The sequence below is a fragment of the Microtus oregoni genome, unplaced genomic scaffold (genome assembly GCF_018167655.1).
Source record: "Microtus oregoni isolate MIOR12 unplaced genomic scaffold, Mior012 000003F_ref0000135, whole genome shotgun sequence".
NCBI lineage: Eukaryota > Metazoa > Chordata > Mammalia > Rodentia > Cricetidae > Microtus > Microtus oregoni.
In genome coordinates this window covers 33,316,422-33,341,324 of record NW_024543062.1, presented here as the reverse complement: position 1 = coordinate 33,341,324, position 24,903 = coordinate 33,316,422, and the positions used below count along the sequence as shown (strand labels likewise).

General features: G+C 49.9%; 1 protein-coding gene across 2 annotated transcripts in view; it reads right to left on the bottom strand.

Moving 5' to 3' along the window:
• Positions 1-24,903, bottom strand: part of Myo18b (myosin XVIIIB) — a 213,481-nt gene that overhangs the window by 56,361 nt on the left and 132,217 nt on the right. For both annotated transcript variants that reach the window (XM_041649253.1, XM_041649254.1), the window contains exons 35-39: positions 24,551-24,664; positions 21,149-21,265; positions 17,843-17,926; positions 17,173-17,310; positions 14,810-14,995 (exon numbers count right to left, since the gene is read on the bottom strand). In XM_041649253.1, the coding sequence (XP_041505187.1) occupies positions 14,810-14,995; positions 17,173-17,310; positions 17,843-17,926; positions 21,149-21,265; positions 24,551-24,664 (639 nt within the window). The remainder of the gene's footprint in view (positions 1-14,809; positions 14,996-17,172; positions 17,311-17,842; positions 17,927-21,148; positions 21,266-24,550; positions 24,665-24,903) is intronic.

Genomic DNA, 24,903 nt, shown 5'->3' with positions numbered 1-24,903 from the left:
CACTCGATAGCAAATACCTGTGTATCTGCCTGGTGACATGGTTGATGTGGGGAGCCCATGCAGGAAGAGTAATAGCAAAAATGGAAAACCACACAGATGTGTAAACAGAGGCAGAGTTCAGAACCAAACTATGTGCTTGGGATCTGGACGGAGGAGACTTTGTGCTTCACTTCCCCCAGCTCTGAGGTGACAACAGCATCAAGGGTCACCAAGAGTCGCTAAAGAGTCTGGAGTAGAAGAGGGACTAGGAGTCTGTGTTTCTATAGCCAGAGCTGTAGACCCACTATTACACTTGAAACACCAAGGTCAAAGGTCTAAAGGGAACAGGAGACAATTCAGCCAAGTGAGGCCTACAACATGTCCAGGCACAATAAATAATAGGATGCTATGGGAACAAGAATGGCCAGCCCCGAATCAATAACAGAAAGCCACACCCACTCTTTCTAAGAGCGACTCTTGTTTTACATATACAAATGTGTCAGACAGTAGCAGGTAACCAGGACCCAAATTAAAATCAGCCCCAGCTGAAGCAAAACAAAAGTCAGGGTTCTGCTACACTTCTCTTTGCCCTTGCTCTGGTCAAATAAGCCACGACTGTCAGATGCCATCACAGGGAAGCCTTAACTGTCCCCAGTCCCCTGCATGAACATTTCACTCACTAAAATTCAACCTATTTCTTTGATTAGTTCACCGTGTGGTGGCAGACTGACCCAGCCTTGAAGGTCTACCCAATTTTAAGCCACAAGGACAACAGTTCCCTTCAGCAATAACTTGCTGTAAGTACTTGAACCTTTCCAGATGATAACATACTTACCGCTGTGAAGCAGTGGGAAGGGACGAGCTGAGCCTGGGGAGGTGCCTGGCTGAGAGAGGAGGAGTCTAGCCAGAATGAAGAGGTCAACCTTGAGAAAAATCAGCACCTGTGGATAGTCAAGTGAACTGCAGAAGGATCTGCATAGCTGAGCTGTGACCAAGGCCAGGGGCAGGGTAAGTAGAGGGCTCACGCACCACTTCATAGGTGCAAGGCATTATCTCCTCATTGCCTCAGCACCTATCTTACAGATGAGGTAACATTTTACAGCTGATTAGGGCGGCGATGGTGATGATGGTGGTGATGATATTGATGGTGGTGATGGTGGTGATGATAATGATGGTGGTGATGGTGATGTTGGTGTTAGTGGTGATGGTGATGATGGTGATGGTGGTGATGATGATGATGGTGATGATGATGGTGATGATGATGATGGTGATGATGATGGTGATGATGATGGTGATGGTGATGATGGTGATGGTGTTGGTGGTGTTGATGGTGATGATGGTGATGATGATGGGGGTGGTGATGATGATTGTGGTGATGGTGATGATAGTGATGATGGTGTTGGTGGTGGTGATGGTGATGATGGTGGTGATGGTGATGATGGTGGTGATGGTGGTGACGATGGTGTTGGGGGGGTGGTGATGATGATGGTGTTAATGGGGATTTGAAATTGATGATAGTGGCAGGGTGATTTTCATGGTGATGGTGGATCATGGTAACAAGGATGGTGTTTTTGATGGCTGTAGTTTATTAGAGGCTTTAAGAGGGTAGGCAACACCAGGCAGGTGACAGTGTGGAAGAGCTAGAGTGAGGGTTTCGATCCAGCTCTTAGAATCAGAAGCCAGCAAGTGCCAGTGGCCAATCCAGCCATGTAGCTCAGGTGGTACTGGGGTACAGTGCCCCCCATTCTCTCATGGCCACTGCTGCTTGTGTGCTGTGCTGCAAGGGCTATTTGTTCTCTGACCCTTACAGCACAAACTTGTTGACCATCAGGGTGTTGCACCCTGTTGATAGCAGCACTCAGGGAAAGCACGCAGAGGTGAAAGCCCTCTACTTTTTGCCTTTGGTTTGGTAAGAAGTGACATTAGCCTCCTCTTCTTTAATTTCACAAACACGAGAGGCTGGAGGATTCCCCAGGAGGGTCTGTTTATAGGCATCTCTCCAGCAGGATAATGGTCTCCAAGGCATAGACAAACTAATCACACAGTACCGCATCATCCCCATTACAAGCGAACAGGATGCGGAGACTGCACCCAGCTGGGTAGATGTCAGTGCGGACAGCTGCAAATTGCTTGAACAAGGACAGATGCAGCCTGTTTTCACTTTCTTTTCCATTTGAAAACTTCGCAAGGGGGAAGATGAGAATGCCATTAGGGAAACGAATATGCTCATTCTGATTATCAAAGTGGGTGTCGGAGGAGCCCAGTGGCAGGCCAGGCTCCGAGTCATTTGTCTGGAGCTCAGCCAAGGAAAGACTGGGGAAGGGTGTTCAGTGGAGCTGCTGGGGTCCTAGCCCAGAAGAGGTGTTTGTGCACTCACAGGTTGAGGGGCATAGAGTCTGGGAAGGCCAGGAAGGAGCCCAACCTGGTTAGGTTTGTTCCTGCTGCCAAGGGGCTGTGTTGGAGAAGCGCTGGGAGACTCTCTCATTTTGTTCTTACTCTCGTGGTGGTGGTAATGGTGCAATTGGTGATTGTTGTGGAATATTATATTTAACTAGGCAAAGATGTGTTACGTTTGTTTAACAATGTAAGGATGCGTGTTTAATTACATAAAGACATGTTGCATCTGTTTCACCTTGCCTGCCTAAGGCACCTGATTGATCTAAAAAGAGCTGAATGGCCAATAGCTAAGAGAGGAATAAGTGTGGCTGGCAAGCAGAGAGAATAAATAGGAGAAATCCAGGCAAGGAAGAGGAATGAGAAAAGGAAGAGAGAACCAGGAACATGTCCAAGGCAAGAAGTCAGGCAGCCAGCAGCCAGTCAGACACAAGAAGCAGTGAAAGTAAGTTATTCAGAAAGAAAAGATTTAAAAAAATAACCTGAGGCAAAAGATAAAAGAGAAACAGGTTAATTTAAGTTATAAGAGCTAGTCAGAAACAAGCCTAAACAAGGCCAAGCATTCAAAACTAAGAATAAGTCTCTATGTCATTTGGAAATTGGTTGGTGGCCCAAAAAAAAGAGAGAGAAAGCCTGGTACAGGTGACTCTAATGATAACAATGGTGATGATGGTGGCTATGATGGTGATGGTGGTGAAACGGGTGATGATCTTCATGATGGTGTTGATTTCTCATGGTGATGAGGAGGGTGTTGGTTGTGGTTAGACATAAAATCAAACCAAAGACTGACTGACCAGATGAATGAGTGTGACTTTTGCTGTCTCTAAAGAAAACTTCCTCACCTGTTCTGGAAGTAACCTCGTCATCCACATTTCCCCTGGCACCTGTAAACTCGCTGCCCTACCAGCTGGGCCTCCGTGGGATTACTGTTTTGGTCTGTCACGCACGCTATCGTGTCTCCCCAGGCAGAGCCACACACAACAGTGAACGGCCCCCCAGGAGAAAAGGAAAACATAGGTTCCCATTCCTCTCTTTGAGCAACCCTGCCCACAATGCATCCCAGCCCCAGAAACAAAAACAGAAAGCAGAGGAAAGGAGATTGAAGCAGGGGACAGGAAATGAAGCAGGGATGAAATCTAAATCAGAGGCCCCAGCAGGAGCCAAGGCATGCAGCCGTGGCTTCTGCAGGGGCATCTCAGGGACCCCTCCCTAGGAACCACCCTGTATTCTCCCAGCACTAATATTCTACTGGTCCAAGCTTCCTCCCTGACTTCCTGCTATGAGGTTACCATGGAGCTGACTCTGCTCTGCATCAAGGTGGCACACATATCCTAGAACTGTCTGATCAGACAGAGATCACATCCTTCAAGCACCAGAGGGCCATTCTAGGAGTGGCCATAGAATGAACCCAAGTCAGGGATCAAAATCCACAAGGCTCCGTCCGTATTTGGGGTTTGGATTGTTCGGTTGGGTAGGAAGTGCCCTCTGTTCACTGTGTGTGATGGAATAGTCATTTCTCAGTGTGGCTCTGTGGTCCTGAGATGAGACGCCAGCTGCAAAAGGACCATCAGTGCAGAGGGTGGGGAGAAACATCTAGCCAGGAGTCTGCTGGGCAGTGTTTAAACTGGAGCCCTGGTTATAGGGTGTGCCAATTCCTGGGGTGTAAATATTCCCATGGAGACCAACACCTGGAAGCTATGGTGATGTCACTGAAAAGAGCTGAGCAGAACTGTGCTACAAACCGAGCACAGGAGCCTGCACTGAGCCTGTAGCCATCACAGAGTTTTGAAGTCCAAGGCTGCTCTGTTAGGTAACCTGGAGTTCCCTTTTGCATACTCCAACAGAGTTTGTAGATTACGTACAGCAACAACAACACAAAAGCCACAGCCTTGACAAACTCACTAGTACTTCACTCTAAACACATCCCCTTTAAAACAGGAACTCTCCCTGTCCAGCCTACTCTGCTGCCCCATCCGTTGGTGCAGCCTCACATTATAAGTTTCCTTGTCCCCATTAAGACCAACGTCCGTTTCAGAATCACAGAAATGGACATCCATATCTCCCAGAGTGAGGTATAATCTGGACAAGGAGGAAGTCGAGGCCGCAAGGCTGACTTATCAGACCCCGGATTTCCCTGGACCACTGTTTTCTGAAGGATGTCGACACTGCTCTCCTAGATACCAGTCTGCTAGGCTTCCCTGAAGTGTGATGGAGGGAAGTTTGATCTCATCCAAGCAACCCGCTTTGGATTGATTTGAATAATCTTACGTACACCTGCAGGATGCAGTCAGTGCCTCCCCATTCCTTTTCTTAAGTAATTAACATTGTGGAGTTAAATGACTTTAATTCCCAGCAAAGTGACGCAAATGTAGCTGATGAGGTCTCGGGGGACAGGATCGCTATCTGCTCCTCGGTGCGCGCCATCCTGAGACTACACACACAGTCTGTAATTGGTATTAGCAACTGTAAATTCTGATTAATTGCCAGAGAGCCACTTTCCAATTGCAGAAACAAAGCCACAAGCCAGGGAGTAATGGACCCAATTATTCCTAGGTAGGCTTTCAGTAATAGATTTTTACTGTCCAGATGCCTCATCTCGGAGGCAGATGCAGAGAAACTCATTTCATTAGATGCCAGCACCTTCTGAATTGTGACGAGCACATTCAGTGTCTGGGATTAAAGACGGCGTGGAAGAGACCTATTGCAGAAGCACTGGAGGCTGGAGAACCCAGGTCCTTAGCCCCATTTAAGACCAAGTCGTTTTGGTACTGGAATGCTAATAGGGGCCAGGGAGTCTATCAGAGATCACTGTTACTGTGGGGACAGGGTGGAATCCCCCACGGCCGCCCTGTCAGATCTGAGCACAGGGAGGCTCTGAGAATGGAGAGTAAAGGAGTCTGTGAATGCTGAGCCTTCCTTGTGTTGGGCCATTTGGATTATACAGAGATAACGGTAATGGGCAATAATTAGGAAACGACCTCCCTGTTGGGGGACCATAAAATACATTATTTACACCCAGCTTGTGGCCCCAAATGCCCTCCATATGGAATGACTATTTAAATACTTCACTTCCCATTCCAATTAATTCATCTTTCTGAGCTCAGGTTCACATTTGCAAGCAGAGAATGCTCAGAGCTTTTGTAGAATAATCCCAGCCCTGGGCTGGGTGGAGCCATTGACGGGCTGTGTGCCAGTCCGAACACTGGATACTCCCTCAGCCCTGGGCTGGGTGGGCACTTGGGGCGAACCATGGACAGGCTGTGTGTCAGTCCGAACACTGGGCACTTGGCTCACTGAGCACAAAAACAACATAAAGAAACAAAAGCAAAGTCCAACACAGAACAGGGTCTGGCTTTGGACTTCTGAGAGCTCTCCCTGGATGTGGGCAGAGTCTGGGGAAAATAGGAAAAAGTAGAGAAAATGGAATCTCTAGGAAACACAGTACTAACAGAGCTGAAAGAGTGGCCTGCATGGCTTGCTTCAGAGTTTTGTTAGTGTGTGCGTGTATATGAATGTGTGTGAATGTGTGTATATGTGTGTGTGAGTGTGTGTTCCTATGTGTATGTGTATGTCCCTGTGTGTACATGTATATGAGTGTGTGTATGTGTGTGTGAGTGTATGTGAGTGTGCCCACATGTGTGTATGTGTGTGTCCACGAGTGTGTGTGTGTGCACATGTACATGTGCGTGCCTGAAGTCAGTCTTGGCTATGTTTCTCCAGGGGTAGTCCACCATGTGTTTTTTGAGACAAGGTCTCTCACTGGTACTTGGAGCTTGCCACTCAAATTAAACTGGCTATCTGCAATCTCTGAGATCTTCTGGTCTCCACAGTGCTGGAACTGCAATCATGCACTACTGATTTCTTCCACGGGTGCTGGGAACTCAGGTCCTCATGTCGGCACGGCAAGCACTTTCCCCACCGAGCCACTGCCCAGCTCTGATTATACCGAGCTTACAGAGCCTTAGGACTCGAGCCTTCTGGAGTGGCACATTTGCTTTTGAAAAGAGATAGTGGGCCGCGAGATTTGATTTCATAGCCTTCCGACTCGAAACCTCTTTCCTTCCGCTTGCCCGGGAACCTCCTTAGCAGAGCACTAGAGCCCCACCCCATGTGGTTCCCACTCTGGAAAGACTCGCAGGCGCACGGTGCTAGCAGGCTTGTTATTAGACTGTCAGCAGATTTGCAAGCAAAGTGTCAAACTCTGCTATTAGTAAAAATTAAATCATATGAAATGTTAGTGAAATAATTATATCAGAAAAAGAATGTCACATTCCTCCATCTCTACTAGCGCTTTTCTGTGACCCGAGCTTCTGGGGCTTCTCTTCTATCTGTGAGGGGATGGTGTAAGACAGCGACCAGTGTGCCTGGAGCCCTGCTGTGTTTAGTGAACTGTACTCAGCTCTAGCTGGGATGTTTTACACCGTGGGCATGGGCAGACACAAGAAGCCAGGTGATGTCTCCATGAAGGGTCAGCTGAGCACGCGCTGGCCCTCACTCCAGTTTCCGTCACAGGGTCTGGTGGACGCTGTGAGATCCAGCTCACTCATGCATTATACCTAGGGAAGCCTTTTTCTTTAAAGGAAAATGGATGGACACAGAGGCGGGGCCAGGCCCCTCATTTCCTTAAGACCGGGATTTCTTTTCATTTTTTCCCATTTGAAGGTGGAAAATGCACCCCAAAGCAATGGCAGATCCATAATTCATGGGCATATAAAATTGATGCTGGGTTTAACAGAAGGAGAGCTGTAAGTGGCTGTCCATTAACTATTTATGAGCCTGCCAGGGTGCTGACAAGCCAGACGTGGGGAGGAGATCACACCCGTGCTCCCATGTTTTATTTAAACATTATTAAAAGTACACAGTCTATAACGAGGCTTTCAATTTCGCCCAGATTGGAATCCACTGTGATGTTGCCTGTGGGTCTCCAAAGGTTACCAATAGGTGCTCATGCACACTACTGTCCTTTTTCCCTGTACGGGAACTCAAGTTTCTCCCTTTTCCCATTCTGGACTCTGTCTTCTCATGCGGCCCCTCTTCAGCTGCCTTGGGACCTGGGGTATATCCCATGGTCTCCCTCAGCCTCAACTGAGTCATCTGTAAGATGGGACATTGCACAGATGTCACCCTTGCGGCGACTGTGAGAATTTGATCAGACCCCTCTGAAGCAAGTGACTTTGCCTCTTTGAGATTTTAGCAGTGTTTGGAGCCATTTTTTGATGGTGGTGCTATTTGTTCCTAGTGAACAGAGGACAAGGGTGCTACTACATGTGCTAGACTGTACCCCACAGCACCCCACCCTGACAATAACACATGTGCTAGACTGTACCCCACAGCACCCCACCCTGACAATAACACATGTGCCAGACTGTACCCCACAGCACCCCACCCTGACAATAACACATGTGCTAGACTGTACCCCACAACACCCCACCCCAGAATAACACATGTGCTAGACTGTACCCCACAACACCCCACAGCACCCCACCCCAGAATAACACATGTGCTAGACTGTGCCCCACAACACCCCACCCCAGAATAACACATGTGCTAGACTGTGCCCCACAACACCCCACAGCACCCCACCCCAGAATAACACATGTGCCAGACTGTACCCCATAGCACCCCACCCCAGAATAACACATGTGCTAGACTGTACCCCACAGCACCCCACCCTGAGAATAACACATGTGCTAGACTGTACCCCACAGCACCCCACCCCAGAATAACACATGTGCTAGACTGTACCCCACCCCAGAATAACACATATGCTAGACTGTGCCCCACAACACCCCACAGCATCCCCCCAGAATAACACATGTGCCAGACTATACCCCACAGCATCCAACCCCAGAATAACACATGTGCTAGACTGTACCCCACAGCACCCCACCCTAGAATAACACATGTGTTAGACTGTACCCCACAGTACCCCACCCCAGAATAACACTATGGTTTGAAAACCCTAAGTTACACAATGAAAAGTAATAATTTTTGTGATTTTCTTGAAAATGAACTTCAATGAGTAAACAGCATGGACCTTAGATGTTTTGAGTCTGAAAATAGGCTTTAGAGAGGCTCGGGCCTGGGTTCAAATTCTAACTCTGCCACTTCCTAGGTCTTAGAGAAGCTGCCTGGTTCCTTTACTGGTAAAAATAAAGGATGAGACCTGGATGTAATGCCCATGGCCCAGAGTCTGGCAGGGAGAAGTGGAGGGCACCCACTGTCACTGCCACCCAAACCACCAACTGAACTGAAAAGATTCGTGGGGGATAGGACGCAGAGCAGGGTGAGGCAGATCACGCTAGAGGGAAGGAGAGAGCCCAATTCTGAAGGGAGAGGAGAAAGAACACAAATGGAAACTCTTAGTGTCTGCCATGTGCTATTATATGGGCATTTCTTGTCTCTCTCAACTTTACAGCCACTTGATGGGCAAGGGCTACATCCCGTGTCTCACAGGTGCCAGGAGGTCATGCAGTCCTAGCGGAGACATCCAAGGGTTTGTTCCTTCTGCCACCCTACGAATGCTTAGGTGGTACCCCAACCCCTGTTTATATCCGTTTGGAGCCTCAAAGTATGACACTTAGGAACCAGGGTCTTTGCAAAAGCGATTAATGAAGGTGGTAAGACCAGGTCAGAGTCTGGTAATGGCTTGGATATGTAATGTCCCCACAGGCTTACAGTGTGGAGAGCCATGGTGGCACTATTTGGGGCAGGTTCTGAACACTCAGGGGATGAGTGCTCCTGTTTTGCCCCGAGTGCTCCCGTTTTTGTCCTCCGTTCCTTGGCCCACCATGACATGAACTGAACTCTCCACCACAGCTTCCCCACCACGATGGACTCTCTAAAGCCACAAGTCAGATGGTCAGAATGAAAAGAATGGTCACAGACGCTGTGGCCCTAAATCCAGTGAATGTGTCCTCAGAGACAATCAGTGGGGAAGAGAAAGTCGTGTGAGGACACAAGTGGAGACCAGGTGGTGCAGCCACCTGTCAAGGTCACCTGAAGTCACCAGACTATGGATAAGAGCACAACATCTCTCCTGGAATCTACAGGGTGTGGTGGCCTTGCTAATACTTTGATTTCAGACTTCTGGTCTCTTGAGCTGAGACATAATGGGTCTTTTTTGTTTTATGACATCCATTTTTTGGTAACTTATAAAAGCCCAATAGGATCAACATACACTTCGATCTACTATGCAAGTAAGAACAGTTCCATGAGTAACAGCGGGAGGAGAGCTGGGGAGGGGAGGCAGTTGTCATTCATTGGCACACGGTGGAAGGATCTGGGATGAGAAAGATGGGATGGAAAGAAGGCTGAAGAGTCAGGCTTGCAGCCCCACGGCCAGTCTCTTTCTCGGGGGTCGGGTAGGGCCTGAGCACACAGCAATCATTCTCAATACTGAGTAAGATGGAGCCTGGAGACAGCAGAGGACAATTTCCAGGAGTCAGCTCCTTCCTTCCACCATGTGGGAATCAAACTCAGGCCATCCACATCGCTGCCAAGCACCTTTACCCACAGAGCCATCCGGCTGGTGCCAGAGTGCAGTGAGTAACCTCCCACAGCAAGCGAACCCAGTCTGTCTGCAAGGCAAGACTGCAGGTGCTGATAAGGAACAGGTGAGCCCTGCACTGTGTAGGAGCCGGGCCACCTGACACCAGCTCTGAGTCAAGTAAGAAGGTGGTAGGTCTCAGTGCTGAGGTGGGAGAGCAAGGTTCGTGAAGCCCACCATCAGCCCACAACTTCCCTAGACTGTCCAGGGACCAGGTTGGTTCTCCTGGGGTCTGTGACAACTCAAAACAACAGAATATAAATTCAGAGGCGAGCTGTCTTGTACCCCGATGACAAAGGAACTTGAGTGATTTAGAGCCAGAATATTCTTTTCTCCACAATGGTGCCTGGAGTTGCCAGGAATAGTACATCCACTAAAATTAATGGACAGAGCTCATTTTTCTTATTTCGCAAGGAGAGAAGTTCCATTGGTGGGGTAATGGATGCTGATCTGGAGGTGCTGGCGAGCCGGCTGGGGGATCAATCACCCACATGCAACAGCTCACAGCCCTTTAAACCAACACCAGCTGTGACAAATGGAGCTGGCCAGGGACAGGCAGAAAGGAATGCAGACAGAAGATCCATCAACATCCTTGTGACAGCTCATGGGTCCCAGGGGCCCAGAATCCTACTTGGTCTCCTACAGTGGAGCCATTTTTCAGCAGAGCTGAACTGAAAGGCCAGGGATATCTCAGGGAAGACTTCAGTGCTAGACACACATGGTCAACAGTTTCAGCTCTGTCATTCCAGGTTGCCATGAGCAACCTCCCACCTTTGCCCCTTTATGGTCCTGGCCTGGCAGAGTTGATGGTCGATATTTCAACAAACTCAACATTCACTGAGAGAATCAGTGGATGGATGAATGAGGAGATGGATTGGTGGGTGGATGGGTGAGTAGACAGATGAGTGGGTGAGTGAGTGGGTGGGTAAGTGGGTGGATGGATGGATGAAGGATGGGTGAATGGATGATGTGTAGGTTGGTGGTGGGTAGATAGATGGATGGATGGCTGGGTGGATGGATGGGTGGGTGGGTGAGTGGGTGGAATTTATGGATCAATGAGTGAATGGATGGGTGGTGAATAGATAGGTGAATGGTAGATAGATAATGAATGCTTGAATTATAGAGTTAGGAAATTACCTTTCTTCCTTCTGGGAGATCTTAATTTTAAAATAGAAGGTACAGATGGCAAGGCTTTGCTCTAGACATGGCTCTGTGGTGAAGCTGTGCATGGGAGGAACACTCAGTGCTAAGTGGGACAACGAGGCTGAGGTTTCCTGTGAGGATTCTGGCCCATTGAATAGGAAACTGCATCTGTGCAAAATACACAAGTGATGGTTACCTGATGGAGGAGGGTCATCTGTCTATCTGTTGCTTTCATTGGTTAATTAATAAAGAAACTGCCTTGGCCCTGATAGGACAGAAAATTAGGTAGGCGGAGTAAACAGAACAGAATGCTGGGAGGAAGAAGGCTGTGAAAGCAGACTCCATGCTTCTCCTCTCCAAGCAGTCGCCATGACTCTCCTCTCTGAGACAGCCGCAGGTTAAGAATCTCCCTGGTAAGCCACACCTCGTGGTGCTACACAGATTGCTAAATATGGGTTAATCAAGATGTGAGAATTAGCCAATAAGAGGTTAGAACTAATGGGCCAAGCAGTGTTTAAAAGAATACAGTTTCTGTGTAATTATTTCGGGTAAAGCTAGCCGATCAGGAGCCGGGCGGTGGGAAGCAGCCTGCCGCTCCACACTACAGTTACCGTGTTAGCCTATGAGAAACACCTAAGGTAAACAAGGAGGAGGAGGAAAGGTTAGTATGGGCTCACAGTTTCAGGGTAGCAGTCCCCAACTTCCTGCCCTGGTGCTTTGGAACATTGTGGTGGGAACATGGTGGAGGTGATTACTCAACTTATAGAAGTCAACAAGCAAAGGAAGAGGCAGGAAGTGTCTGGAACCCCAATATTCCCTTCGAAGGTGTGCCCTCCAGTGACCTAACTTCCTGTTACCTCTATACCTGGCCTTGGAAAGTCCAGGACCCAAGCTGTAGCAGTTATGTATCTCACACATGTGGACTGGTCGAGAACACCTAGCCCACCATGGTGCTGTACACACAGTAGGCACTCTGAGGACACATCTAGCATGAAGGATGGGACCAGGGCTCTGACTTCTGCACAGAATTGTAGGGAAGACACATGGGAAGATATGCTGGTCCCGGCCATGGGCCTTGACCAGGATGCCAGAGCAGGGAGACAACTAGCCTTAGCAACAAGGTATCCTCAAATGACAGCAAGCATGTCATTTCCCTGGTGTCCTCATTTCCATACCACCTCCTTCCTGGAGACCCACCTCCTTCCTCATCATGTCTGTTAAGTGCCTGTGTTAGCCCAGACCTCTTTCTTCCTGCTGCAGAGTCCTTGGGACCCGAAGGTCAAGAATATTCTGGTAAACTGGGAACAACCACTCTTAGCAAGAGACAGTGTGTGACGATTTGAATTGTAAATAGCCCTTTCAGGCTCATGTTTTGAGCTCCTGGGCCCACCCAGCTTGTGGCTTTACTTTGAAGGTTATGGAACCATTGGGTCATGAGGCCTGACAGACTGAAGTATCTCACTATAGTTGGCTTTTGAAGGTTAAATCCTTGCTTGGTTCAGGTGTGTTCTTCCTGACCCTGATGTGCACTGGTGTGAACAGATGATGTCACCAACCTCTGCAGTCATGGAGTGGGTGGCTCCCACCTTATGTGTTCCCAGCCATAAGGGCTAAGAGCTCTGGAAACCTGAACCGAGATAAGCCTCCCCCCTCCCTAACTGAGGCTGTCTCTGTTGGGTGTGTCAATCACAGAGATGGAAGTAACCAATGCAGACCTCCAGGTGAACTTGCCCATGTGAGCCTGCCCACATCAGATGCCCTAAAAAGACTGTGGGATATACCAGATGTCTTTGCCATGGCAAAAGTGATGCCTGCACTTCTAGGATGAGTTCCGGGTGGCCTTCCCTGACACATGTGCACCAAGGATTGTGAACGTGAGCTTACTTGCACAATCAGCTCAGCCTTCATTTAGGGTACACCCCAAATCCATGGGTCCCCACCGGTACAGAAGGACTACTGAGGCCTGCACCCTCAGGCAAGAAGGTTTGTGGAGACAGAGGCTCAGACTAGAGCTGTGCCGCCAGCTGCCATTGGCCAGGACCTACAGCCATCAGGAGGCAGGGAGGGCAGGGTGGGGTGTAAGGGGCGGTGTTCAGAGTGAATGTGGCCTGGTCTGACCTCCATCCACAACATTTGAGAACTCAGCCTGTGGCTTTAACCACACCCCATTTTCAGTCCCTTGTTATGAAACCCACAGGGGACACATCTTAAGGTTGCTCTGAGAAGTTTCAAGCAGCCTGGGGCTTTTGCAACAGCGGCATCTGTCTAATTTCTCCAGCGGTTGAGAGTTTCTAGAGAGCTGCACATTACCCTAGGAACAGAGGCGCAGAGGGGAGAAAGGAAAAGAGGGAGAGAGGACATGGGAGCAGGGCGGCCGCACAGACAGAAGAAAAGCTGCCGTTTGACAGACCAGTGTGCCCACGCGTGAAGCCAGCTAACAAAGACATCCTGGGAGATGGAGGTTACGGTAGCTTTCCTCCAGGCCAGAGGTGATGAGGACAGGCTATGACAGAGGCAGCGGGTGGCTAATGAACCCTGCTTGTCAGCTGGAGGAAAGCCTTTCTCTCCCTCAGGGTGAGAAGGGAACTTCAGTCAGGGACCTGGACCGGTCTGGGGAATCTCAGGCTTTGTAGAGCACCTGGCCTGTCACCGCATAGGCAGAGGTCTGTCAAGGACAGAGCTGACAGCTTGGCTCTGGCCGTGGAGGACGGTGGCTCCAGAAGCTCGTTTGTAGTAAAGGACAGCGGGCAAGCCCTTTGGCAGGAAGGCAGGGAATGACCTCACTTTGGGGACCTTAAGGACAGTGTAAGCGCAGGTTCACTTGCTGGAAGGTTGAGTGACAGTAGACAAAGAGGGGTGCTGCCCCCACATTGCAGAGTAAGAGCCCTGAAGACTTCAATATGCCTGTCCCAAGACTAATGCTATCATGTGCCTTGTGATCCCACAGGGAACTGTTCTTGGAACAATACATCAAAAGATGGAGGATATTCCCACAAGGCAGAAAACAAATTAAAAAATGTACTTGGTCCATGCCGTGGATGGCTTGAGATACAGACGCCAGTGACTAACAACATGGCTGGAGATACAGACCCATGTCCCTTCACTGAGCCTCATTTTGGCATGTTGGATAGCCCAGGGCCTCAGTTTCCCCATCTTCACCACAGACATAGGATTCCTTTCTGAAAACAGGAAGCATTTCACTCAGAACAGGCACACTGTTCGTTCCCAGTTCCCGAGTCTCTAGATGCCTCTTCCACCCTCCACGTTTGGTGTCTCTGCTCCAAGCCCAGAGATGAATCCACATTTACCACAAGTAGCAGTTGAAGCCTCAGTTTCTCCACTCGACATACCATAGTTATTGTGAGCATTCCACACTGAGATGGGTGCTGAGACACCAGGAAAGACAGACATTAAACATACCATGTTTCCCTCCATGTTGTCCAAGGCCACCCTGTCCTTGGCATTGCCTATGTGAGGCAGAGAACACAGGCCTGAGTCTAGATGCTTTCAGCAGCACAGAAGACCATTGGTTGGCTTTGGATACACCACAAGATTTTGCAGCCAATGACAGTGCTGTCTCTCAGCCCATGTCTTCTGTTTTTCCCTCCTTGGTAACCCTCCCCCAAAGGCCCAAGAGGGCAACCAGGAATCTTCCAATAAGAAGGCTTTCCTACCCACCAAAAGGAAGTTTCCATTCCAGCTCAAATGCTCATCTACACAAGAGCCCACGAGGGCTGCCCTCACCAGCTCCATGCAGCGCCGGCTGGCCTCCTCCTCCCGCTGCACCAACTCCTGCATCTCTGCCTTTAGCTCCTCCAGGCGCCGCTGATAATATTGGCTGTTTTCTCGCTGCTGGGCCTCTGACTTGGCTGCCTGAGACAGCTCCTCACTCATCTTGATCAGGCTGTTCCGAAGCCGGATTACCAGGACCTGGGAAGGGCAGAAAGCCTGGTTGGTATCACCTGAAGAAACCAGAGGTCCGAAGCAAAGTCTCAAAAGAACGGACTCCTTCGCTGGGCCTCTGCATGTGTGTGCCAAGTGATCCCGGTTGAGAATTGTGGTTTCTGTCCAGACAGCACACTAAAGCTGACCCTGCTGTCAGGGACTAAGGTGGACCGGCCCTGAGGGCATGAGAACAACAGAACTAATGCTGGCACACCCCCATCTGCCATGCGGTGGCATGGGTGATGGAAAGATGCCCTCCCCTTCCACCCCTTGTGACCTGTGGCAGGAGAGAGCTGGCCTCAGGGTCCTGAGAGTGAGAACTAGCCCTGACCCTCACTAGCTAGGAGCACCCAGGAAAACAGGCCCTGCACCCCACCGGCAACACACTAGAGACCCTGTTGTCAGGGTTGCAGATGAGCTAGCCCTGAGGCCAGGAGAGTTGATCCCACCCCCTCACATGTCCCCTACAGAGAGCCCTACACTTTGCCTGGACAAAACAGTAGAGCTGGCCCTGGAGATATGAGGGAGGGAGAACCTGGATCTAATGACCCTAGAGCAGGAGAACTGGCTCCACTCCTTCCTGCAGGCTGCAACTAGGTGAGGTCACTCCTCTCTGGACCCTCAGTGCTCTGCCTTTCTCGGGGACAGAAACCCATCAGACTTAATGAGGGGATGAAGACAAAAGCATCTAGGCCCCTGTACGCTAGAAAGGCCTCAGTGTTATCTGGATCTATTAGGCAGCCAGCAAGCCTGGAATCTGGATCTGTGAAATGCCAGTGGGCAAATGGCAGAGTGTTGACACAGGCAAGGGTCATGTGACTATTTCAAGCCTTGCTGGGAGTTCTGGCAGCTGTGGTTGGAGGAGACAGAGTCAGGGTCGGGAGCTGCCCTGTTAGGCCCCATTTTAGAGACTGTCAGGCTGGAAGGGGAGAAAGAGGCATCACATGCGTCTTCAGTGACCCTTCGCAGCAAGGATACAGGTTCTGTTATGCTTGGATAATGGTGACAGAGGGGACCAGTGATTACAGGCTGTGATCTTCCAGGTTCTACCATCAGGTTTTTCTTTTCCTGCTGACAGTTGTCTATGCTAGAACTGAGTAACGACTCCACAGACGCAGACAGCCATGTAGTGCCATCAACAGCATTGCCAGGGTCTGGAGGTCCCTGCCTGAGTGTCCCCTGGAACTACCTGGAAAGTCTGTGAAGGTCAAGGTCAACAAGAATTTCCCTGTTTATCCACAGCAGCCGTATCTAAGACCACATGTCTTCAGGGTGAGGAGCACGGCCTTTCACATCCAAACACCATGTAGTGAAGGGGTGAGGGCTGCGGAGAAACTAGAGCACAGGCCCTGGGGGGAGAGTCAGGACTGGTGTCATCAACTCCTACCTGACCCCGCGCTCTCACTCAGTGGTGAGGCCTGTCCTTCTTCCTCACTCTGCATGTCAAGCACAGAGGGCTATGGGGGAGGATTTTGATAGTGGAGGTGACCTCTGTACATGTTTCATGTCCTTGGTCCACAGAAAAAGTGAACACACACTGAAATTATTGGCTCAAGATTGATGTCAGTGTCCTTGCTAACCCATCCAAGCCCACCAGGGACTTGCTATACTGCAGACATACTGGAAGCCAGGTGGGCTCTCCATGCTAGAAGGTTCCATCTGTACATTCATGGCATACTCTGTACTGCGGGTGTTTGTGCTCATATGTCTGTCCTGTACATACCAACACGGAGCTGCATAGATGGCTGTGGAAGAAACTGACCACAGGAATTTGAGCAGATAGACAGAGATGGAGAGAGTGGTACCCATGGACTCAAGGGTGGGCAGTGGAGCCTAGGCTGAAGAAGGCAAGAGGAGGGAAAGGGGGAGGGAAGGAGAGGGGAGGAGATAGGAGAGGAGGGTGATGAGAGTCAGGATAAAAACAGGCTGCAAGAGAGGAATGGGCTGAAGATGATGGCAGGAGTGGGCAGAGGAGGAGAATGAACGGGTGCATGGTGGCTCCAGGAAACAGGTAGAAGAACAAAGGAAAAAAAGAACAGGGGAAGGACAGGAACAGAGGGAGTGGTCGGATTCGTCTCAAGCTAAGCATGAGAACCAAGTGATATGGGGACTCACACAGCAATCCCTGCCCCCGCTCCCAATGGCTCATGGGGCTTCAATACCTCAAATCTCTTCATTTGCACCTTCTGGAACTCTGTCTTGTTCTCCAGGTCACAGATGACAGCTTCCTGCCTGCTGACAATGGCGCGGTCCACGGTGGACTGCTCCAGGTACTGGATACGAAGCTGAGCCACCTGCAGCTGGGCACATTGAGGAGTCTACTGGCACCATTGACCCGAGTCCCACGCCTGGTACCAGTTCCCTGCTCCACTGCTGCATGTTGACCGTACACATGGGCCAGTGCCATCCAACAGGTATGCGCATGGGGACTCGGCACCCGCGTGCAATGGGACATGGAAACTCCAACAGGCATGCACACCAGCTCTAGCAGGACTTAAGAGAAGTTGGTGGCTCACAATAATCAGCTAGGTACTGAGGTTTAGAGAAATCATGGCTCCTATGGAAGAGCTCCCAAAGGGGTGTGGGCCTGACTCACAGGCATCTTCTCTTCTTAGGACCAATTTCTCAGAGGGGGAGAGAGGAAGGGGGAGCCAGCACTGACTGGTGCATTGGGCTGTCTGTGTATGGGGCAGGAACCGGCAACTGTGACAGGAGTGTGTGGAGCTGTCTCTCCACTGGGACTTTCTCAGTGCACTTGGCACATGACTGAAGTTGAGCAGATGACCTGGTGATCCTCCCATCTCCCACAGCATGGCGGCTCTGAGCACATACCTGCTCCCGCAGCTTCTGCTTCTCCTTCTTGGCTTCTTCCAGCTGCAGCTGCAGCTCCTGAATTTGCCCGATGTCAGCAGCAGACTGGTGAGACAGAAAACAAGGTAAAGAGGCCCTTTCCAGAATCCCTTCTTCCTCAGCCCACAGATCTCTACAGAACTTCTGTGACAATGATGGCACCTTGAAAGTTGCCTTTTACCCCTTCCCAACACCCCATCTTGGTTTGCTGAGTCAAAGCTTCCCAACGTCCCATCTCTGTTGAGTCACATGGCATCAGTCCAGGGACTCAGTGATTGTCGAGTTCTTGATGTCACAAGCTGGAGAGCCCAGAACAATCAGAGCTGCCCCTGGATCCAGTAAACATTCCAAGCATGGTACTGTGGTTTGAATGAGAAGTGTCTTCCACAGTCTAGGTGGTATGGAAAGTTGCTTGCCACCAAAGGGCTTTTGGAAAGTGGCAGTGGGGCTCAGGCTGCAAGGAATGTTTAATCCATCCATAGATCTCCAGTTTGAACCTATAGTTGGTGGAACTGTGGAAGGTGTGGCTTAGATGGAGGAAGTAGGTCACTTGGGGTCACAGATCATAGGGGTGTGCCCCGTCCGGGCTCCTTCCTGCTGAATCTCTGTTGCTTCCTGTCAGCCATGAGCCACAAACTCCTGCCACAGTGATGTCCTTCCCAGCACCTGGGGTCAAACAACCAGGCACCAAACTCCTGAAATCACGAGCCCGGGTGATCCTGCCCTTTAGCGACTTCTATCCAGTCAGGGTAATGATAAAACTAACTTGGGAGGAGAAGCACTGTGAGTGTCAGGGAGCTGGGAACCTGCACTTGTACAGCAGCCAGAGTGATCCAGGGACTCTCTGCTCCTTGGTATCCTCATCTAACTATGGGCAGAGTGTCTGCTTGGCCCCCTCCATAGGTCAGTTCCAAGGTCAGAGAGAGAGGGGAGTCAAGACCCCTGTAGGATGTGGAGGCAACGGCTAAGCTTGGCAGTCTCTGAAGAGCGAGTTTCCCGAGGATGTGGAGACCTCTTGGCTCCTGCTCTGCCACATGTCTGGTTTTGTTCTCTTGTCACGGCTCATGCATGTTTAGGCCTGTGGCCAAACAGAATAATTTCTACGTTGGACAAAACTAACCACAACTCAGGCACAGGCTCTCTGGTGCAGCTGTAACCCTAGTGATTCCACTCCTTATTCGGGTTACATCCGCTTGTCTAGCAGACATGCCTCCCCTCTGGGGGTGAGTGTGGAAGATGTCTGATGCTCCTGGACTGAGCTTGTCTCCCTGGGATAAGGCCAAAAACCGGCTGGGCGCCTCGGTCCATCCCCCACTCACTCCAGCTGAAGCTCCCATTTTTCCCAGCCACCTTGTTTCCTCCCTGTCCAGGTCCACATCACACCCCTCGCTTTCCCTCCAATTTGCCTGACACTGTGGTTTTCAGTGCCCGCCCCCACGCCTCAGCTCCAGACTCCTGTAGGACAAGGCAGAGCTGACAGGGTGGGGTAGTGTGCTGGCTACAGTTCTCCTGCCCTGCTTCCCACCTCCCCTCAAACAAAGCCTTCTAGGAGCCTGTCCTGTCCTTCCTCTCCTGGCCTCCCTGAGTGCGTGGCTGCTGCCTTCCCCCACAACCTCCCTTCAGCCTCTGCAATGCCCCAGGGACACTTTGCATGCACCTCCCTCCCAGGCACATGGGTTGCCCTCCTGCCAGACCCCATGGTTCCACTGCAAGTCCATTAACTCCTGACCCTCATCTGGGTTTCTACCTGGTACCTCCTCCTCAGGGAAGCCTTCCCTAATTTCTGTCCTTTTCTGGACTCTCAGTTCAGTTTGCTAGTCCACCTCCCACCACATGCTGCTCTGGGTAGCTTCGTGGCAACATCTGTTCAGCTCACAAAGCCACAGGGGAAGTCTGGACGTCCCTTTGCTTACCAAAGTGTCCTTGGCATTGTTTACAGTGTCTAAAGGAGAATTAGTCCTCAGTAAACAACAGATAGACAGACTGGATGGCTGAGTATATGGGTGGTGGCTAGACACAGTGAGTAGATAGCAGATAGGTGTGTGGATGGGTGGGTGGGCACATGGGAGGGCAGACTGTGGTGGTTTGAATAAGAATGGGACCCATAGGCTCACGTATTTAAACGCTTAGTCATCAAAGAGTAGCCCTATTTGAGAAGGATTAGAGTCCTTTCCTCCTCCTCCTCCTCCTCCTCTTTCTCCTTCTTCTCCTCTTTGACTCTCTGTGTATGTGTGCACACACACGTGAGCACATACCCGCATGCACATACATTAGGATGTAGCTCTCAGCTACTACTCCAGTTCTATGTGTGCTGCCACATTTCCTGCCATGATGATAATGGACTAAGCCTCTGAACTAAGCCAGTCTCAGTTAAATGTTTCTTTTATAAGTGTTGCCATGGTCATGGTGTCTCTTCACAGTGGTGGACCAGTGACTAAGACACAGCTGAATGGATGGATTGGTGGGCAGATGTGTGCGTGGTGGATGTGTGTGTGTGCACAGGGAGGTGAGCAGATGCGTGCGTGGTGGATGTATGTGTGGACAGGGAGGTGGGCAGATGTGTGCGTGGTGGATGTATGTGTGGACAGGGAGGTGGGCAGATGTGTGCGTGGTGGATGTGTGTGTGGACAGGGAGGTGAGCAGATGCATGCGTGGTGGATGTGTGTGGACAGGGAGGTGAGCAGATGCATGTGTGGTGGATGTGTGTGTGGACAGGAAGGTGAGCAGATGCGTGCGTGGTGGATGTGTGTGTGGACAGGGAGGTGAGCAGATGCATGCGTGGTGGATGTGTGTGGACAGGGAGGTGAGCAGATGCATGCGTGGTGGATGTGTGTGTGGACAGGGAGGTGAGCAGATGCATGTGTGGTGGATGTGTGTGTGGACAGGGAAGTGGGCAGATGCATGCGTGGTGGATGTGTGTGTGGACAGGGAGGTGAGCAGATGCATGCGTGGTAGATGTGTGTGGACAGGGAGGTGGGCAGATGTGTGCGTGGTGGATGTGTGTGGACAGGGAGGTGGGCAGATGTGTGCGTGGTGGATGTGTGTGTGTGTGTGGACAGGGAGGTGAGCAGATGCATGCGTGGTGGATGTGTGTGTAGACAGGGAGGTGAGCAGATGCATGCATGGTAGATGTGTGTGGACAAGGAGGGGGCTGCACGATGTCAATGTTTGCCTGGTGGAGCCGCCCTCCAGAGGACACACCAGCTTTACCCAGGGCTTCATGGAACTGACAGCCCCTCCCTAGTTCTGTAAAATCTGCACAACTCACAAGCTGGGAGAGGTCCTGACCTGTGCGATGAGGTCTTTGTGTTTCTGCATGAGGCCGTTCAGGTCGTCCTGGTCCTCGTCGATGCGCTTCAGGAGGTCTGCCCTCTCAAACTGCAGCCTGTACAGCTGTTCATCCACCTGCAGGGAGGCAGTGCGTGACTCAGTGTGAGCTCGTGGGCACTGGATGCTCAGTAGATGTGGATGCAACACGTATGAAGGGTTCTGGCCCTGTGGGAACCTCTAGGAATCCATTCATACACATGTAAAGGTCTAAGGCATAGGCATGTAAGCACAAACCTGCATTGTCTCTGAGAACAGGGACTTTGTCCCACACACAGGCATATATCCCAGCACCAAGCACCAGAGTTGGCATCCAAGAGGTGCCAAATAAATATCTATTGTGTAGGTGGATGGATTTGATTGGGGATTTTCCCTCCAAGGTAATTTCTTTTGCATGTGTATTTAGCGATTTTATGTGTATGTAGGCATGTGTGTGGATGTGTGTGCTTGTACATGTATATGTGTGTCCAGGTTAGTTTTTAGTCAACTGGACACAACTTACAGAGTCATTTGAGAAGCGAGAACCTCAGTTGAGAAAATGTGTGTGTGTATATGTATGCATGCATTCTGAAATTTTCTTGATTGGTGATTAATGTGGGATGCTCCAACCCATTCTTGGTGGTACTACCACCTAAGTGAGTGGTCTTGGGTGTATAAGAAAGCAGGCTAAGCAAGCCATGGAGAGCAAGTCAGGAGGCAGCACTCCTTTAGGGCCTCTTCATCAGCTCCTATCGCCAGCTTCCTACTCTGATTTCCTTCAGTGATGAACTACAATCAGTAAGAAGAAACAAACCCTTTCCTTCTCAACACTCTTTTGGCCATGGTGTTTTACCACAGCAATGGAAACTCTAAGTGTGACAGAAATAGGAGCCGTGTGTGGGGTTATTGCCATGACAGACCTGACTGCATGTTTTTGGAAGGACTAGGGTGGTATTTGAAGTTTGGGCTGCAAAAGCCTTTGAATGCTTGGAGCTCAGTGGGCTGCTGCATGGGACCCTGGAAGACAGGACTGTTGAGAGAAGGGCAGACAATGGTGGCCTGACTTGGGAAAGACAGCATCGGTTGTGGAGTGGAGCTTTCCTGAGCCTACAGACAAAGCACAGCGCTAGGGAAATGGGGCCTCATGGAGCCCAGAGGATAATGGGGCCCTAGACACCAACTGCTGAATTTTTTTATGCTGCTGAAGTTTGTTTCTGCTTTGATTTGATTGTGACTGTGCTCTGGAGCTTCCTTTTTTTTTCTTTTTGAAATAGAAATTTTGTAACTTTTTTAAAATAGGTGCCCACAGTTAATAGACTATGGAATTTTAGAGAAATTTTGAGTATTTTAGAGAAAGTTTGAACTTTGAAAAAGACCTTGTTGATGTGGGAGTGATTTCTTTCTAATCTGTTGCTTTCATTGGTTAATTAATAAAAAAAGCTGCCTAGGCCCATTTGATAGGCCAACCCTTAGATGGATGGAATAGGCAGAACAGAATGCTGGGAGAAAGAAGCTGAGTCAGTGAGTCGCCATGATTCTCACACCGGACACAGACACAGGTTAAAATCTTCCCTGGTAAGCCACTTCATGGACTACACAGATTATTAGAAATGGGTTAGATCAATATATAAGAGCTAGCCAATAAAAGGCTGAAACTAATGGGCCAACCAATGTTTAAAAGAATACAGTTTCCATGTAATTATTTCGGGTATAAAGCTAGCCATGCGGGCGGCCGGATTCCAGGAACGTAACCCCACCGCTCATATTACAACACCTTGTGGGTTTTAAAGATATTGAAAGTGTTTGTATTTTCTAAAGACTAGGGGACTTTTACAGTTTGATAGTTTTAATACTGTGATATTAATATTAACATGTAATCTTGGGGGCACATGAGAAAGGAAAGGTAATAGTTGGATAGTGATGTATATGTGTGTCAAATTGGCAAAGGGTCAATTGCTCTGGTCAGTTTTTCGTCAATTCTATACAGCAAAGAGACATTTAGAAGAGAGTCTCTGTTGAGAAAACGCCCCCTAAATTGGCCCGTGAGTAATCTTGAGTAATGATTGATGTGGAGGCCCAGGTCATCGCGGATGATGTCACCCACTAGACAGGTGGTCCTGGGTTGTAGAAGAAAGCAGACGCAAGCAGTAAGTAGCAAGCTAGTAAGCAGAATTCCTCCGTGGCTTCTGCTTCAGTTCCTGCCTCCAAAGTTCTTGTCCTATCTTTCCCCCGTGATGGAATGTGATGTGAGCATCTAAGCTGAGATAAACCCTTTCCTCCCCAAGTTGCTTTTGGACATGGTGTTTACCACAGCAACAGAAACCCTAGGAAAATGTGTGAGCATGTATGTGGGTTTCTGGACGTGTTCCCCTTTATTGAGAAAACTACAGTGAAATCCAGGGCAAAGGGCTTGTTAGGATGCCGCACAGCACGAGCTGGCGCCTCTCCACCTCTACACAAACTAAATACAGGACAAAGGGCTTGTTAGGGTGCCGCACAGCACGGGCTGGCGCCTCTCCACCTCTATACAAACTAAATACAGGACAAAGGGCTTGTTAGGGTGCCGCACAGCACGAGCTGGCGCCTCCCCACCTCTATGCAGACTATAGAATTCTGTATATTGAATACAAGTTTAAGTCAAGTATGATCATCCAGACTCCAGACATTGTCACCAACATGAGAGATATATGGCTCTTTCGTCCCCCTCAGTGCTGAGCATACAATAACATAATGAACAGCCAGGTCTTCTGGGTGCAGGGAGTTGACGTGAGCTCTTAAAAAAGGTGGCATGCAGCTGTCTGATGATAAATACCAAGAGTCCCATGGTGGTAAGAACACAGTAGGGCTGCGAGAGGCTCCTGAGAACCATCTACAGCTGTGAGCACACAAATGGGCACATGATTAGCTGTGTTTATTATCGCAGGTGAAACTTCATGCTACTGAGCACACAGTAGGTCCACAGAAGGTGTCCTTGCTTGCCTTTGTAAATGTGATCTCACACCTGTGTGTGCATGTGTGTGTGCATGTATATGTACATTTATGTGTGCATGCATGTGTGTGTGTGTGTGTGTGTGTGTGTGTGTGTGTGTGTGTATTCTGTTGAATTCAGTATCAAGCACCCAGTAGGCCCATAACAAATTGCCTTTGCTTCTTAGGAGCCAAACATTCAGTAGGTCCACAATAAGTTCCTTTATACTTCTTACAGAACTGAATACCCAGAAGTTCTACAACAGAAACCTGTAACCCCCAGCAGTGGGGTGACTCAGAGGGGTCTCAAGGGGATGCCCACATCCTAAGTGTTTCCTTTCCAAGGCTATGTCCCCAGCAGGACAAGGCCAGACCATGAGCCTGCTCTTCTGGGTGGGGCTGTGGGAGGTACAGTACCAGGGTCTTGCTCCGGGTCACATTCTCCAGTTCACTGTGCATGTTCTCTAAGTCCGCAGTCAGCACCTTCTGGGTCTTCAAGGCGTCCTCACATTTGGCCTCACTCTGCTCCAGCTGGACAGAAACAGGAGAAGGAAGTCACTTCTCAGACACCCTCCCTCCCTAACAGCCCAGCCCACACCTTCACACCTGTCTGTCAACACACATCCTGTGAGCAGGGGCTATGTATGCTTGAGGCAAACACAGGAGGGTGCCTACTCCCCAAGCAATACCAGGTCCTGCTTTCCCAGAGGAGACAGGCAAGGACAGTAGTGACAGCCTCTGGGGAGTGCAGGGAGTGACAAAGGGACAGT